Source organism: Pan paniscus, chromosome 9 (genome assembly GCF_029289425.2).
Source record: "Pan paniscus chromosome 9, NHGRI_mPanPan1-v2.0_pri, whole genome shotgun sequence".
In the NCBI taxonomy this organism is placed as follows: domain Eukaryota; kingdom Metazoa; phylum Chordata; class Mammalia; order Primates; family Hominidae; genus Pan; species Pan paniscus.
This window is the reverse complement of record NC_073258.2, coordinates 124,300,084-124,315,223: the sequence shown is the minus strand read 5'-3', so window position 1 is coordinate 124,315,223 and position 15,140 is coordinate 124,300,084. Positions and strand designations below refer to the sequence as shown.

Sequence of the window (15,140 nt, the reverse complement as noted above, 5' to 3'; positions counted from 1 at the left end):
TGAACTCCTAAAATGCCCTCTAGCATTTCTCTGTTAGCATTTAACCATCTGTGCAGGAATTTCAAATGTTCTGTCTCTCTCACCCACTTGAAACTGAAACCCTGAAGGGTATGGATGCTGCATGAAGCATTTTCTTCTGAAGGCCTAGCATACAGTAAATGCTGAACAAAGCAGAGAAAAAGAAGCGAAGAGGTAAGCAACAGGCAGAGCAACCAATCCGGACAGAGAAGACTAGAGGATAAGGCAAAAACCAGGGCAAACAGTAAGGGTGCTCAGATGCTTCAAGAGACGAGGGCTGGGGCACCAGGCTGGAAAGGGAAGGTGGTGAGGGCAGCATAGGAGAACCTAGAGTCCCTTACACACAGCTGATAACCAGCAGCAGCTTGGACACGCTCTGCAGGTGGAAACCGTTGGGCGTGTCCTCGGGGATATGCCGCGTCTGCGTGGAACCTGTGAGGAGAATTAAAGAGACCATCACCATGGTGACCCACAAGTCCAACAACTGCTGGTGGGGACACTGGTCAAACAGCAAACATCAGAGACTGATGGAAAAATGTCCATGACACTGTGACAGCGACGATATGCAGGAGACTGCCAGCTCTCCAAGAGGAGAAGGTAAAATCCTCAAGGGCAAGGTCATGGGTTGGGTCAGGTCATCACTGAACAAATGAGAAAATCAACAGGCCCATGTAGCTAGGATACACAGGCCCAGGACAAAGGGATCTTCAGCTATGGAAGGGGATGTGGCATTGGGCTAGGACTGAAGACGGCTGGCTTCTGGGTCTGGATCTATTCCTAGTAAGCTACATGATGGAGGACGAGTCATGTAAGCTCTCTGAGAGTCAGTTTACTCAAATGCAATGCCAGTCAGAAATCTTAAATGCAAAACACGTAACATGGAAGTGCTAGGGGTAAAGCTAGGGGGCATGCAGAAGGCTGGCACTCTTCCCCCACTCTCCCCTCTTCTTCTGCCTCCCCTGTCCATATCCAGCACAATTAGTTGGTCTCTAAGGCCCCTTAGAGTCCCAGGTTTCCAGGATTCAGCAAAGACAAGGATGTGAATGGCTGGGTGGGAAGAGGAAGAAATATTAAGGGAGTCCACGGCCTGAGAGGGCAAGCCTGGGTTGGCCCATGCGGGTTGAAGTGAACGGGGACTGTCTTGGACTCCCTGATCTTTGTGTAATGAGGTAATCTCTGTGGTCTGAGCTGTGGGATCTCCTTAGTGTATTTCCCAAGAACTTGGAAGCTTCATACTTGAGCCTATGCAGGTAGCCATGGAACTAGGGCAACATGAAAGCATAAACACTAAGGCAGCTTTTGTTAATTAGAGCACACATATGGGTTCAGCTGGGGCTGAGGAACTTAAAGAGCAAAGAGAAACAGAGCATTGGGAGCCTCAGATTTAGTGACTTATGTTCAAATTATATACAAATTATAGCTAAGGTGCAAAATGAGTGTGCATGTGTGTGCCTTGGTGTGGGCATGCAGCTCCAGCCCAAAGCTCAGTCCACCCGACCTGTCCCCACCTGGCACACACCTGCCACATGTTTGATCCTGTGGCCCACATCCTCATCTGTGGGCGTGGTGACCGGGCTCATCACCTCTTCCAGGTGAGGGACTCGCAGGTGGGCATGGGGACGCTTCCTCCTCCGCACCGTTGTAGTCTTGCTGGCCTTCTCTTTGGGAGATTGTCTGTGCATCTCAGCCAAATAAGTGCTCTCCGTTTTGGCCAGCTCGCTCTCTATCAGAGACAAAAGGACCACAGGAGAGGCCACCTTCAGCCCTCCAATGCAACTCTCTGCAGAACCATTTTCCTATTCTGTATTCTGGGAAGTTGGTTGGGTGGGTTGATGATCCTCAGGGATGCCCATGAGCCTCAGGAGGTACTTGTGGGACCCAGCCCCAGTCAAACCCTTCCTCTGGGGTTGTTCAACATTGCAAGGAACCATATGTTCCCAATATCTGCACCCTCATGTATACAATTTGGGGCATACACGTCTTAAATAGATGCATTCACAGGCATTTTACAAATACTTCTCGTCACAGAGCCACCTATATCACTAGGTCTGTGGTCCCTTTTGGGGTGAGGGGTATTTTATAGATCCCTCAATGATCTCTTAAACATCCTAGACACAGTCTAGAAAAATGCACATGTCCACATACATGCCAAATTTGGTGTCCACTTCTGAAGCAGGTGTGGGTACCTCATGAAACTACTTCACCTTTCAGTCTCTGCCTCTATTCTCAACACCATTCCCCTGAATGGTGGGCGGCCGCAGTGCAGTTTACCATCTCTGCAGCCCAGCTAGCAGCAAGGATTGCAGTGCTCACCTAAATGGCGGAAGTAGTCCTCCAGCCCACTCCAGAAGTTCTTCTCGATGAATGTTTTCACTAACCCCCAGGGCTGTTTTCGATAGCGCAGCTCTGTGGAGACCCTGAGGAGCAAGCCAGACACAAGATCAGTCACTTCCTGGGTGGACCTGCCTCTGCTGGGAAAAGGGAAATTCGGAGTTAAGGCCAAATCCGCTTCACATTTGTACTAAACTTTATAAGTTAAAAGATCCTTCCACATCCATCTCACCCTCTGAAGTCAGTGGAGCTGGTGGATTTATCCCCATTTTATAGATAAGAAAACTGAGCCGTAGGATATTTAAGCAGAGCAAAGGCTAACAACTAGGGTTCTGACTCCAGAGTTCTCTTATGATGGCACACTGCCTCCTCTCAGGGGTCTCACATAGGGCCCAGCAGCCTGCCTGCCAGGCAAGGGGAAGCTCTGCCTGAGGTTCAAGTCTTTTGAGAAACTGACACTGAAATAAAGTTAGATGGCTCATCCTTTCATCAGGGTCATTCTCTCCTTCTCCAGAGACTTTTAAGTCTAAGTCAAGTTCTGGGGTTTTATCACTTTAACCTTTAAAAGTATCAGTCACTCTGGGCAACATAGTGAGACCCCCATCTCTACAAAAACAAAAATAATTAGCCAGGGTCATGTCTGTAGTCCCAGCTAATGGGAGGTTGAGGTTGAGGTTGAGGCTGCAGTGAGCCATGATCACACCACTGCACTCCAGCCTGGGGAAGAGAGTGAGATCCTGTCTCAGAAAAAAAAAAAGAGTATCATCTGCTGCCAGCCCTGGCTCCTGCCTCTCCACTGCACCCCAGACCTCACCAGCTCTTGCTCTTTTCCAAGCATTCTTGCTCCTAGTCGCTGGTCACACTTCTGTCCATACCCCCTGCAGTATCAGCTCTTTTCTCTCCTGTGCAGCAGCCCTGCTCTTTGCCTCCCCCTTAGGTTCATCTGCATCTGTCAATAGATTCTCCCAGCTAATCCATCCTGCCCCATCCCGCCCTGTGACTAAGGCTGCCAGTCCGGCCTCATCCCCCTCCTCAGGGATGCCACTTCCACCCATGTCCCGATGGGAGAATGCCTGTACTTGGAGACACGTCACTCCCCAACTCAACAACCGCTGACTGCATCATGGATGGGCACCTTCCTATAATGGTCTCTTCAAGGTCACCCAGCTACCTCTGCATGGCTGCAGAGAAAAGATGCAATTGAAAGATCTTCTGAGGAACCTGGAATTAAGAAACCTAGGCACTGTGGAGGAAAGGATAAGAAGAGAAGGGAGAGAGAAGGAAGGGAAATAAAAGAAGGAAGGAGGAAGAGAAGCAAGGCTGAAGGAGGAGTACATGTTCAGGAGGAAGCACAGAACACCCAACCCCCCCAAAATTACCAAGAGAATGAAAAAGATGCAGGCCCTCTTTTTTAAGAGATAGGGTCTTACTCTGTCTCCCAGGCTGGAGTGCAGTTGTGCAATCATAGCTCATTGCAGCCTTGAACTCCTGGGCTTAAGCAATCCTCCCACCTCAGCCTCCCGAGTAGCTGGGACTACAGTACACGCCACCACTCCTGGCGAACTTTTATTTTTTTGCAGACACAGGGTCTCACTACATTGCCCAGGCTGGTCTTGAACTCCTGGGCTCAAGCAATCCTCCTGCGTAAGCCTCCCAAAATGTGTGAATATAGGCACGAAGCACAAAGGTCCCTCTTGATGCGCACTTCTTGAAGCCCAAGAGATCTCTGTGCAACCTTTTACTAAACTTTTATTTGAACTACATCAGTGAATTTTTGGCTCCTTACAACCAAAAGAACTTGGTCTAAGGTACAGGTAAACAGTCTGATGATTTTCAAATGGGTGTGTGTCTTGCCTTTTCAATTAGACTACAAGTTTCTTAAAATGTCAGGGTCTAAATGTCTTCCTTCCTTTGGAAGCACTTCACAGTGCCCAGAACTAATTATTCACTCAATCAGTGTTCTCTGGACTCTGATACGTGCAGGCCCAGCTGGGTGCTGGGAATAAAGTGTAAGTGGAATGGAATTCCTGTCCTCGTGGAGCTCACTGTCTAACACTAATGGCAATCCACGCAGCATGGTGGACAGAGCACAGGTTTACAACTCTGAGATCTGGGTTTCAGTGCTTACTAAAGACATGACTCTTGGCAAAGTTCCTGAACTCATATGAAACTCAGTTTTATCTGAAAAATGAAGATAAATCCACCTCTTTGAGTCATTCTAAAGACTCCAGTGAATGTAGGTAAAGCGCCTACACTATACTGTATAAGCCACAGACAACCAATAAATAGTAGTAGCTATACAAGTTTTACTAACAAGATGTAGAGAGTGGAGAGAATAATTAACTCAAACAGAGTGGTGGGTGAGCCTCATAAGGCTTCGGAGAGAAAGTAGAATAAATAGAGTCAGCAGCCAAGCACTCCCCGCCTCCTCCTTCCCCGTCAGGAGCAAATGAATGTTCTCTAAGGTAAGGACCCCCGTCTGACCGCACTGGGACTTCCACACACCACACCTGAGTCGGCTCTTGTTCCGAGCCACACGGGTGAGCGTGTAGCGATTGATTGTGTAGAAGTAGTCATGGTAGGGCACGTCGTGGGTGAGGACTTCGGCATCTATCACGTAACATTCACTCTCCTGGCTCGCCTTGTACATGGTCTGCGGGCAGGAAAGGTCCATTGGACAAAACGGAAGAGGAGCAAGAAGCTTGGAAAAGCACCTTCTCCAGCCTCCCCAAGCCCATCCCACCCGACGGCTTCTGAACAGGAGAACCAGGATCACTGGAATCAGCAGCATCTAAACAAGCAAGACGCCACCACCGCTTTGGGGCAAAATGACACTTGCGCCCTGAAACTTCTTCCTGACATCTGCCCTTAATCCTTCAAGACAGAACACAGGATTTTCCAGCTCGCTCTTCTGTGCATCCGCGGCTCTGCTCACCTGTGTCTCCCTGACAGTGGCAGTTTTGGGAGCCAGAGGGTTGGTAAGGGTGATGGTGTAAAGAATCACTCGGCTCTGGTTTCCATTCTCCTCCTTTTTCCATGGATGGAAGATGATATCTAAGGGTAGAGGAGAGCCCTGGAATGAGGAAGGGAGGGCAGAGCCCTCTCCCCAATCCAAGTTTCCCCTCCAAGTGACCTTCTGGACTGTGCTTACTACTGCCTGGCCCCCAAAAGGAAGCCAATGGGAGCCCGAGGGCCGGGGGGAGGGTGGGAAGAGGAGGAGTAGCCGAAGCAGAAAGAGGCTCATTGTAGCATTGTCAAAATTCTACACAACGCTCCAGAATGCTGATTGTTCCTGGGGCTGGGACAGGAGGTCTTGGGGCCACCTACGGGGGTGCTGGCAACACTGGTGTTACTGTGGCGAGGGCCTAGGGTCCCTTGGGAACAAGTCCTCTCCTCTAAGCCATGACCTCCCCGTGCCCTCAGCGTGCCCTCTCCTCTTGGCACACAGGATCGCTGATGCCCAAATGCTTTGTTACAGCTGGATGCCTAGAGGTCCCTGCTGTGGGAAGAGTTTGGGGGAAGGGGAGGAGGCAGAAGCACAGAGGGTCAAAGTATGAACCCCCAGATCCTAGATGTGAGGCCCGGCCTAGCTCCTTCTTAGCTGCATGAGGTCAGGCAAGCACTAACAGTTTGAGTTCCAGCAGCCTCATTGGTGCCCACACACAGGGTAGCTGTGAGGTCTGAATGAGATAACGTCACGTGCATGGCATAGAGTGGGTGCTGCCAGTGAGTGAGAGCCACTGTGCTTCACTAGATGGTGAGCCCTGTGAGGGGAGGGACAGGGTAGGTCTTAGGGGCCGGCATCGAGTGCCTGGTGTGTAGTGGGAAAGGGTGAAGCTGCAGGGCTGGTGAAAAGGGAGGGCAACAGGGCCTGAGGGAGCTCCCGAACCACAGAAGGCTGGAGAGAGGGTGTCTGGGCCCTGAGGTGGCCGAGGGAAGGAGGGTGTGTGGAAAGAAGAATAAGGAAGGGAAGGAAGCAAATGTAGAGAGGGAAGAAGTGAGGATGAAGAGGGAGGAATGGGGGGTACAGTCCCAGCAGAACGGACCAGAGAAGCGCCGCTGCTCCATGAAATCCCGCTGGAAGGGCGAGTTGGTGAAGAGGAGGTCATAGAGCTTGTCCACGCTGAAGTTGAAGACTTCATTCACGTACTGCCGGCCACTCAGGTCCTCATAGAAGGCCTGGACCTCTCCTGCACAGAAGAGAGGATCAGGAAGTAGACAGTGACAGCGGAGGGGGAGGGGGCCCCAGGGACATCCTCCAAGAGCACTTAGGTCTCTGGCTAATATGAGCACAGTCACCAAGGGTATGGAGAGGCCATGGAGCAGGACAGCTGAGCTCGTGGGCACGGTTTATGACTTTGCTTTCGGTCTCTTTCTTTTGCTGGGATGCACACCATTTCCTTTAGTTGACACTACCCATTCCTTCTTTACAAAGTGTTTGGGAATGTACGATTTGCTTTTACACTTTCAAACCTCCCTAATTCAGTTGATCTTAGACTAAAATTCAAATAAATGACTACTTCTGGAAGTTGCCTAAACCCAAAGAATGGGGTTTTGAGAGTCTGTAAGTTAACTCTAATCGACAACAAATTGTAGTTGTAACCCATGGTATAGGTCTGTTCGAGGGAACGTAGACTAATCTGGAAGAATCAGTGTACAGAACTGCTGCTAAGGCTGGGGCTGGTCCAATAGGCTGTGATCCCTAACTACAGTTCCATAAGACAGCCTATTTCTACCATGATGTCAATACCTACTCCCCTTTTTAAACTTAGGATTACAGCTTCATCATATAGCAAAATAAGAATTCAAATCAGAATGAGAGGCACACAGAGCAAGGTGTGGGAGGGCTCCAAAAGTGGAGCTTCCTTCAGTCTCAGGGATGCAGAGCCCTTCTGGCACATCACTGTGTCCATATACAGAAGATTGCCAGCCAGGGAATTTCACCTGTAATCTGAATTTTCCAGCTGCTACAGGAGGATGCAAATGAGGATACAGGAGAGCTGCTAAAGCCTCAGTGCTCCCCCCCGAGCCCTTGGCACCCCTCAGTCCCTAATTACTGCACCTGCATAGGTGGGTATGTGATCTCAGGAGGAGGCTGCCATTTCTGGCACCCCTAGGACCCTGAGGAAACCAGAGAACTCTGAAGTACCCTGTAGGGTCAAGTCCTAGGACTGCACAGATGGGTACTGCACAAGCGCAGCGCAGCGGGTATTCACACCTTAGTTTATGTGAAAGGCACCCTGGAGTTAGGCAGTATCTAACCCATGCAGTCACTTGTGCCAACCCTGGACTCTAGATGGGGGTGGGTAAACCAACCAAAAGTTAGAAAACCACTGCAGGTGGCCCCTGGGAGAGGTGTCCACAGATCCACAAGTGAGCACCGTGCTCATATGCTCACCAGTCATAACAGACCACTCACTCAATGGAGGAAATCCATCAATTGATTTCATGAATGCTGAGAATTTGGCTTCTCTCCATGGAAGGTAAGCAGCAGCATGTTCCCAAGGGAGGTTCTAGAAGCTAATCCTATGCAGGCATGAAGTTAGAAGCTACCTGCTTACAAAAATTAGAGAAACAAGGGAGTCTCCAAACCCTATTTGACCCAGCAACACCTTTTCTTCTAGCTGGGCCTAAATACCCCATGCAGCAAAAATTGCATTAACAAGTTTCGCAGCTATCTTGAGGATGTTTCTGTTAAAATCTAATTATTTCCAGGGAGCAGCTGACTGGCACCTTCCTTGTGGCTTATAAACATTGCCTAGACTTGCATGTCTGTGAGGGTCAGGGTCGCAAGGCAAGCCAATGTCAATAGGGGGAACATTTAGTGACAAGACTAAATGACAGAACAAAGCATTATCTATGGGAGGCTCCTACAGCAAATGACTGAAAACAGGGATGTAAACTAATAACAGGTACCTTTTGTTAAGGAAGCTCTGCTCCCATCTCTCCACCAGGAACCTAGAGACTAACTACAGTCCCCACATAGAGATCTCCTTTTAGCCTTCAAAACAGAGCAAGGGCCACTCCAGACCCATTTTCAAATGCCCACCTTCATCGTGTGTGTCGGAAGAGTCACTGAGCTCAGTGGGGATGTCCTCATTGTCATTGAAGTCCAGTGAAGGGGAGTTCACAGGAGCGATCATCTCAATCTTCTCCCCCATGATGTTGTCAATGGCGAGCTCCTTCTCCAGGGACCCGTCTCCCTCCAGCGCCTCCTCCTCCAGGGGCAGCCCATCAAACTGGAGCCAAGACAGAGGAGTCACCCACCAGGGAAACCTGGTCTGGATCTACTCTCCAAAGGGAGATTAGGGATGCGGCCTTGGCAGCTCTCATACTCCCAGCTCAGCTGCTCAGGAGCGAAGTCAGAGTCAGGCTCCAAAGCCCTTCCCCAGAGCTGCCACAGAGGATGGGCAAACAGTACAAGGACTACTGCACTTCTCACGCTCACCATTCCAACAGCACAACAAGCTCCCCAAATGCACAGAGCTGGTCCCCACAGGCCCAGGCCCTTTCCTGGAGCGGCACCTGCACCATCCTGCAACAAGGTCAGCCTGCCTCCAGGTAGTACCTGTTTATCCTAAGAAGCTCGAAAGGCTTCATAAGCATTTTTCAAAACTCATTCTCTCATTAGCCCTGGAAGGGAATCGATACAACTCTTTACATTTTAAAGATAACCTCAGAGATGGAAAATAAAGACCAGGTATCCAATGAATAATGTTTTCATTCTGAAGGCAGGTGGTCTGATCCATAGCCTACTGAAATACAAGGCTCTTTGAGGGAGTCCTTTCCTGAAGAACCCTACCTGTTCTTCTGCCTGCCAGCACATGCCCTGACCCTCTTTCCTCATCAAGGTTCTACCTCCTCTATTAACAGATTCCCAGAGGACAGAGATTCTGTTACACATTTTTATGGCTTCCATAAAGTCTACCACAGTGGAGAAATAAGCCACAATACGTATACTCAATAAATATCAACCAAATGAGTGGATAAACAATTAATTGTTCTATAGTTCTATATTCATGCATGACTTTGACGTCAGATCAAGGCAGTGAAAAAATACCTGGAATTGTTCTCTACCAGAAGGGCTGATCAGCAGCAGCCCAGCACAGTGGGCTTGAAATGGTTTTCATCTGCTCAGAAGTCAAACCCAGTCTTGTACCCCAGGCACCTAGCCCCAGCTCTGGACCCCGGGCTATGCCACTAGAATACGGAGAGCCCATCTGCTCCAGAAGGCCTCCTTGAAGAAACTGACCACAATGTAACCAATCTCCTCTCTACCTGCTCCCCAGATTGGGTTCCCAGTGAACTATGCTAGGAAACGCTGGCCACAGGACTGGGGGTAGAAGTCAAAGGCTGACTGCCCATACCGAGATGGGGGCCTCACTGCTCCCTGTGGATGTTAGTGTGCTGTTGGTGATGGATTTCTTGGGCAGCTGTGGACTGGCATCTGGCTTGGTCTCTATGCTGCTCTTGGATGAGCTGTCATTCACTTCATTCTCTTCCACAGGGATCTCTTCACAGTATCTGAGAGGAGACACCAGTGAGTCCACATTACCCTCAGTGGTTCAAGATGGCCAACTATTCTAAGAATCTCAGACCTTTCTATCCATCCAAATCTATGAGATTTCCTGCTTCTTTGCTTTGCATATGATCTTCCTCTAACCAAAAATCCCCTGCCTACCCCATTGCTCTTCTGAAATCTCCTTCATATCCCACCCCACCCCTCCCTGCCCCCCATGTAAAATTCCTGGCTGCAAACTCACCTTTCCTAGGCAGCCTCCTTAGAGTTATCCCTACCTAAATGAAAGGATTATTTGTCTTAAGCTATTTTTTTTCCATGGGTGCCCATCCTATTTGAAGCCTCTGAATCAAATATCTGGGTTCTGAGCATGCATTTCATTTCCCAAACAGTGACTAAGACAGGACTCTGGACATGAGCGCTCCTTAAGTGGCATTGCCCAAATTCTTGATGATAACTAGAAAACTTCCCTGCATTATACACCTAGAAAGAAAACCTCCTTGAGATGAAGGTGGGTGCTCGTCGAGGAACACTTCAGGGATGCCGCTGTAGCCTCCTCTAAGGGAGCACTCATCACCCTATCATCATCACCATCACCTGACCTGTACTTAACAAATCCAGATGCTTGACAACTCTCCAGAAATCCTTATGTGCATTTTGGAGATAACCAAATGGGTATTCATAGAGGTTAAGCGACAACACTATTATTTCGACTGAGCCCAGACCTAAGCACAACAGACATTCAATGTTCTTTTCTTGCTTTTTTCCCTGTATGCCTCTTGCACGACCACCAAGCCTGCAGCTAGCTACCCTTCCACCCTCAAGCATGCTTTGTGCCAGTCTACAGGCACATCTTCCCATCTTCCTTAACCTATCGACAGCATGTGATACAGTGACAATACCTTCTGCTTCACTTCCTTCCCGTGGCTGCCAGGATAGGAAACCTTCCTAGGGCCTTCCTCCCTCACTGCATGTGCTTTCAAGCTCTCTTCAGCTGCTTCTTTCCCTCACTGAGTGCTCCCAGGCAGTCCTTGAACTTCTTTTTAGGTTCACCGAGTCACTTGAAATTTCAGCTAGTCTCATGACTGTCCACTAATAATTGCTGTGTTTATGGCCTCAGCCCAGGCTTCCCTGTGAACTCCACAGTCCATATCTAAATGCCCACTTGACATCTCCATTTGGCTAACAGGCATCTCAATTTCGACTTGCCTAAAACTACCCTCCTGATCTTTACCCTGAAACCTGCTTTGCCTACAGTACTGTCCATCTCCGTTTGGAACAATGCCATCCTTCTGGGCAGTAAAACCAAAAAAATCTGAAAGCCACCTTTGGTTCCTTTCTGTTCCATCAACATATCCTTCAAAATCTATTCAGGAACTAAACACTTATTGCCACTTCTCCAAACCACCACCATCCCTCATCTAACTATCTAAATTACTCACCAGCCTCTTAACGGGTTTCCCTGCCTCTGCCCTGGTTCCCCTTTAATGTATTTTCAGTGCAGAGACCAGAGTGATCCTGCTGAAATGTTAAATCAGACCTTAGCAATTATCTTTGCCAAACTTTCCCATCCCACTCTCAGTAAAAGCCAACCATAAAGTTGGCCAGGCCCTTAGGCTCTGCCCCCTCGAGCTCCCTGACCTCACCTGTGACCACTTTCCCTCCTTCATTCCACAGTTCATTCCATGGCTGCACAGGCATGTGTGCTGTTCCCTCTGCCTGGCAGGTTCTTCCTGCAGGCACTCGCATGGCTGCCTCTGGGCAGCCGCCGTTGGCCTCACTCACCCCATTGTGTTGAAGTCGTCGTCAGGGGGCACGTAGTCCTCGTCATCACTGGTCAGGCCCAATTCGTTCCCATAGCACTGGTGAACAAAGTGCCAGAGCTCCTTGGGACACAGAGGCTTCAGGGGAGAAAAGGAACGACTGAGCCTTGCTCCCTCAGGTCCCCCGACTCTGCACAGAGGCACTGAGCCGGGCTGGTTCCCCCGGAGAAGAGGAGAAACTCCTCTCTCCTTAGCTGAACGAGAGGCGAGCCACCACCCCCATCTGCCTTGGGGGTCTCAGCAGGACACCAGTCTTCTGCCTAGGAATGTGGACTTTAACAAAGCCAGGAACTGGCCTTTCAGTGCCCGATCCCTCAACAGAGGTTTGTAGAACGTGACCAACTGGCTCCCAGAGGATGGTAACTGTCTCACCTTTTGCTCTTATGGAAAAGGTCCAGCACTGAGTGGCATAAACCCATGTGACTCTGGGGCCAAGGGGATCCCAGAGCTTCTGATTAGCACTCTGAATGAATGCCCAGAGGTCCCCTGACCCGGTGCCCCACCACACTGCACAGAAATCTCCTCTTGTATTAACTGTGGCCTTACAGACCCTACTGGATCACTTCCAAGAATGAGGTTCGACCTCAAAGGTGGCGCATTCCATAGCTGGACAGTTCCTATGGGTAGAGTCTTACGTTCCCACAGTTTTAGGAACCTTACAGGTCATCTCACCTAAGCGCATGACTACCCAACCTGAGGTGGAATCTGTTTGCCTGCAGTTCTATGCATTAGTTCCAGTGTTTTCTTATTTCACCGGGTGCCTATGTGTCCTCCCAAAAAAACACTGTTCTAAGAAAAGTTTGTTCTCATTGGGTTCAGAGTCTCCAGAGAGAGGCAAAGGGATGTCAAAGAACTAAGATCAGAGGCAGAGACCATGAATGAGTCTCAGACTGGGAGGAAGGGGAGAAGGTGGCAGGGATAAGTGTGTGGAAAAGAGGGCAAGGGCATGAAGAAAAACAGAAGCAATCATTATCTTTAAAAAAAAAATCCCATTTCAAAAACGTTTGCACCAATAGACTTCCTAAAGAATTTGGGTGCAGCACACCAACATGGCACATGCATACATATAGAACTAACCTGCACGTTGTGCACATGTACCCTAAAACTTAAAGTATAATAAAAAAAATTAAAAAAATTAAAAAAATAAAAATTGAACAATATTCCATTGGGAGTAAAAATAATAATAATAATAATAATAATAATAATAATAATAATAATAATTTGAGAGCTCCCAAGCCCATGGTTTCAGGTATGGTTTAAGAAGCAGGCAGCTGGCAGAGTACAATGAGCTAGGATTCCAGCTTTCTGACTAAGGAGAAGTGCCTGGAATGGCAGATTTGGGGCCCTGACTCTAGGCCGGCGGAGTTGGGGGCCGCAGCTCTCTATGCTGGCCCTCATAGTGCCTGAGGGAAGTATCACCTCCTTCTCTCCTGGATCTCCCCCTCCTATCTCTGGCCTTTATGTGCAACATCCACCCTGCCTGGGACAACATTCACCCTGCCTGGGACACATCCGCCTCCCTGCCAAACCATATACTGCCCTGCTCCACCCTTTGCTTGCTCTCTGCAGCCTTCCCTGACCAGCGCCACCTGGCTTGGCTTGGCCAACCACGATCAGGACAAGCACAGTTAGCAGACTCTCCTTGGCAGGCCCAATTCTTACAATTATTTGTGAGGGCATTTGCGAAGCATATGAATGACCCCGTGTCTTATTTCAAAATGACAGCAGCTGTGAACTGAAAACTCAAACCTGCCAGTGGAGACTAAAACACATAATCATTTTACTATTACTGATGGCGAGTGAAGGCAGAGGACCACAGCTCACATAAGTTATCAGGAGTGATACTAGGGGTACAGACTCTCAGAACAGAAGAAACTCTAAATAATAAATCCACTCAATTTTCTTATGCAGCCATTTGCTTGGGCTAGAGTCAAGGCCAATATATGTACATATTTAAATACGCACATGTCAATCGTACACACACACACACACACACACACATACAAATTAATCCTGGGGGAAACATTATGTGTGTGTGTCGGTGCGTTTTCTCCTACATCTCTTTCTCTGGCTTGGAGACAGTTTCTCAACATCCAACTGCATCTGAGTGGGAACTTTTTTTTTTTTTTAATTGAAACAGGGTCTTGCTCTGTCATCCAGGCTGGAATGCAGTGGCCCAATCACAGCTCACTGCATGAAGGGGTGCCTTCATCTGTGTCTCTTCGTAGTTTCATTTAAACACTCAACAAGTCAATTCGTGGTGGCTGTGTTAACTACATTTTCTGTACTTTAAGTTGTGGCATCTGGGGCCTTGCTGACTGGGGAGGGACCCATCAGGGTTGGCTAATTCCTAGAGAGAGGAAATAACTCATCCAGGAGTGGGCCTTTCATAGTAGCCAGCCCATCCAAGGCTCATATTCCCACCCTCCCCATTCTCTATTATAGCTTCCAAGCTTCCAGGCAACTTAAGACAGTCCCTACACCTGCAGCCTGCCAAAATTATTCAAACTAGCCAATCCTAGACCTGCTCGGCCTGCTTGCCCTGCCTCTCCTACTCCTTCCTGCAAAAACTACAATAAAGGCTCTGCCCACTTCTTCCCCTTTCCCTTTCTATCTCCTGACTGACCCTGGTGCTTCCCTGGTGGCCCTCATCCTGCTGTGCCTCCTATTTCTGGGGGTCTGTGAATTTAAGGACTTCTTTCTTCAGGGCTGCATGCATTACCATAACTGATTAGAGAAAATCCTGAGACATTTCAAAGCAGTGGAACTGAAGCCCCTGAAGACAATGAGTGCCTTACTCCTGGGGGTGTTGAGGCCATTCGTGGGAGATTATATGCTACTTTCAGGACTCAGGCCAATACCATCAGTGGGAGAATACTATCAGTGGGGGATTCCCAGAACCCTGAGGAGACAAAGGCTTCTCTAGAGATAGCCAGTCCCACAGTAAAAGCAAACTCGGCCGTACTTACCTTTTCAAGGAGAGCATTCTGCCAGAGCCGGAACATCATCATATATGTCCTATCCCGGGCCCCAAACGAAGTGAAGAAGTGCTAGATTGGAAAAGAAAATAACAATAAATATCTGTTGAGTTACAATATAATTAAGAGGGACATGGTCCTCCATCCTTTAAGAAAAGATACTGACTTCATCCTCAAACACTAATGACTCTCAGTTACCTGTGATCACGTACATCCGCTTTAGTGATGGGGTCAGCACACCAGAGGCCTGGGTACCTGATACTGTTAAGTTCCCAGTGTGACCAAGTCCTTCCACTCTTACCCACACTTTCCTCGGTGCTTTTCTCCCTGTTTTGAAATTCTCATCTCCATAAGAAATGTTCCTCACCCACCTACTGGAACTGGGTAAGGGGTGAGCTATGAACTAGCCTAAATGGAAGGACAAGACAAACCCACAATCTACTAATCTGCCGACCTATTTCATTCATTCAA

At 48.7% G+C, this 15,140-nt stretch overlaps 1 protein-coding gene across 20 annotated transcripts in view; it reads right to left on the bottom strand.

Annotated features, from left to right (window-relative positions):
* Nucleotides 1–15,140, bottom strand: part of GRAMD1B (GRAM domain containing 1B) — a 270,435-nt gene that overhangs the window by 14,720 nt on the left and 240,575 nt on the right. For all 20 annotated transcript variants that reach the window (XM_063608847.1, XM_008973380.5, XM_057299276.2 and 17 more), the window contains 10 exons: nt 14,661–14,741; nt 11,654–11,769; nt 9,717–9,873; nt 8,399–8,588; nt 6,396–6,539; nt 5,285–5,403; nt 4,860–5,002; nt 2,332–2,435; nt 1,538–1,741; nt 360–450 (listed from right to left, as the gene is read on the bottom strand). In XM_063608847.1, the coding sequence (XP_063464917.1) occupies nt 360–450; nt 1,538–1,741; nt 2,332–2,435; nt 4,860–5,002; nt 5,285–5,403; nt 6,396–6,539; nt 8,399–8,588; nt 9,717–9,873; nt 11,654–11,769; nt 14,661–14,741 (1,349 nt within the window). The remainder of the gene's footprint in view (nt 1–359; nt 451–1,537; nt 1,742–2,331; nt 2,436–4,859; nt 5,003–5,284; nt 5,404–6,395; nt 6,540–8,398; nt 8,589–9,716; nt 9,874–11,653; nt 11,770–14,660; nt 14,742–15,140) is intronic.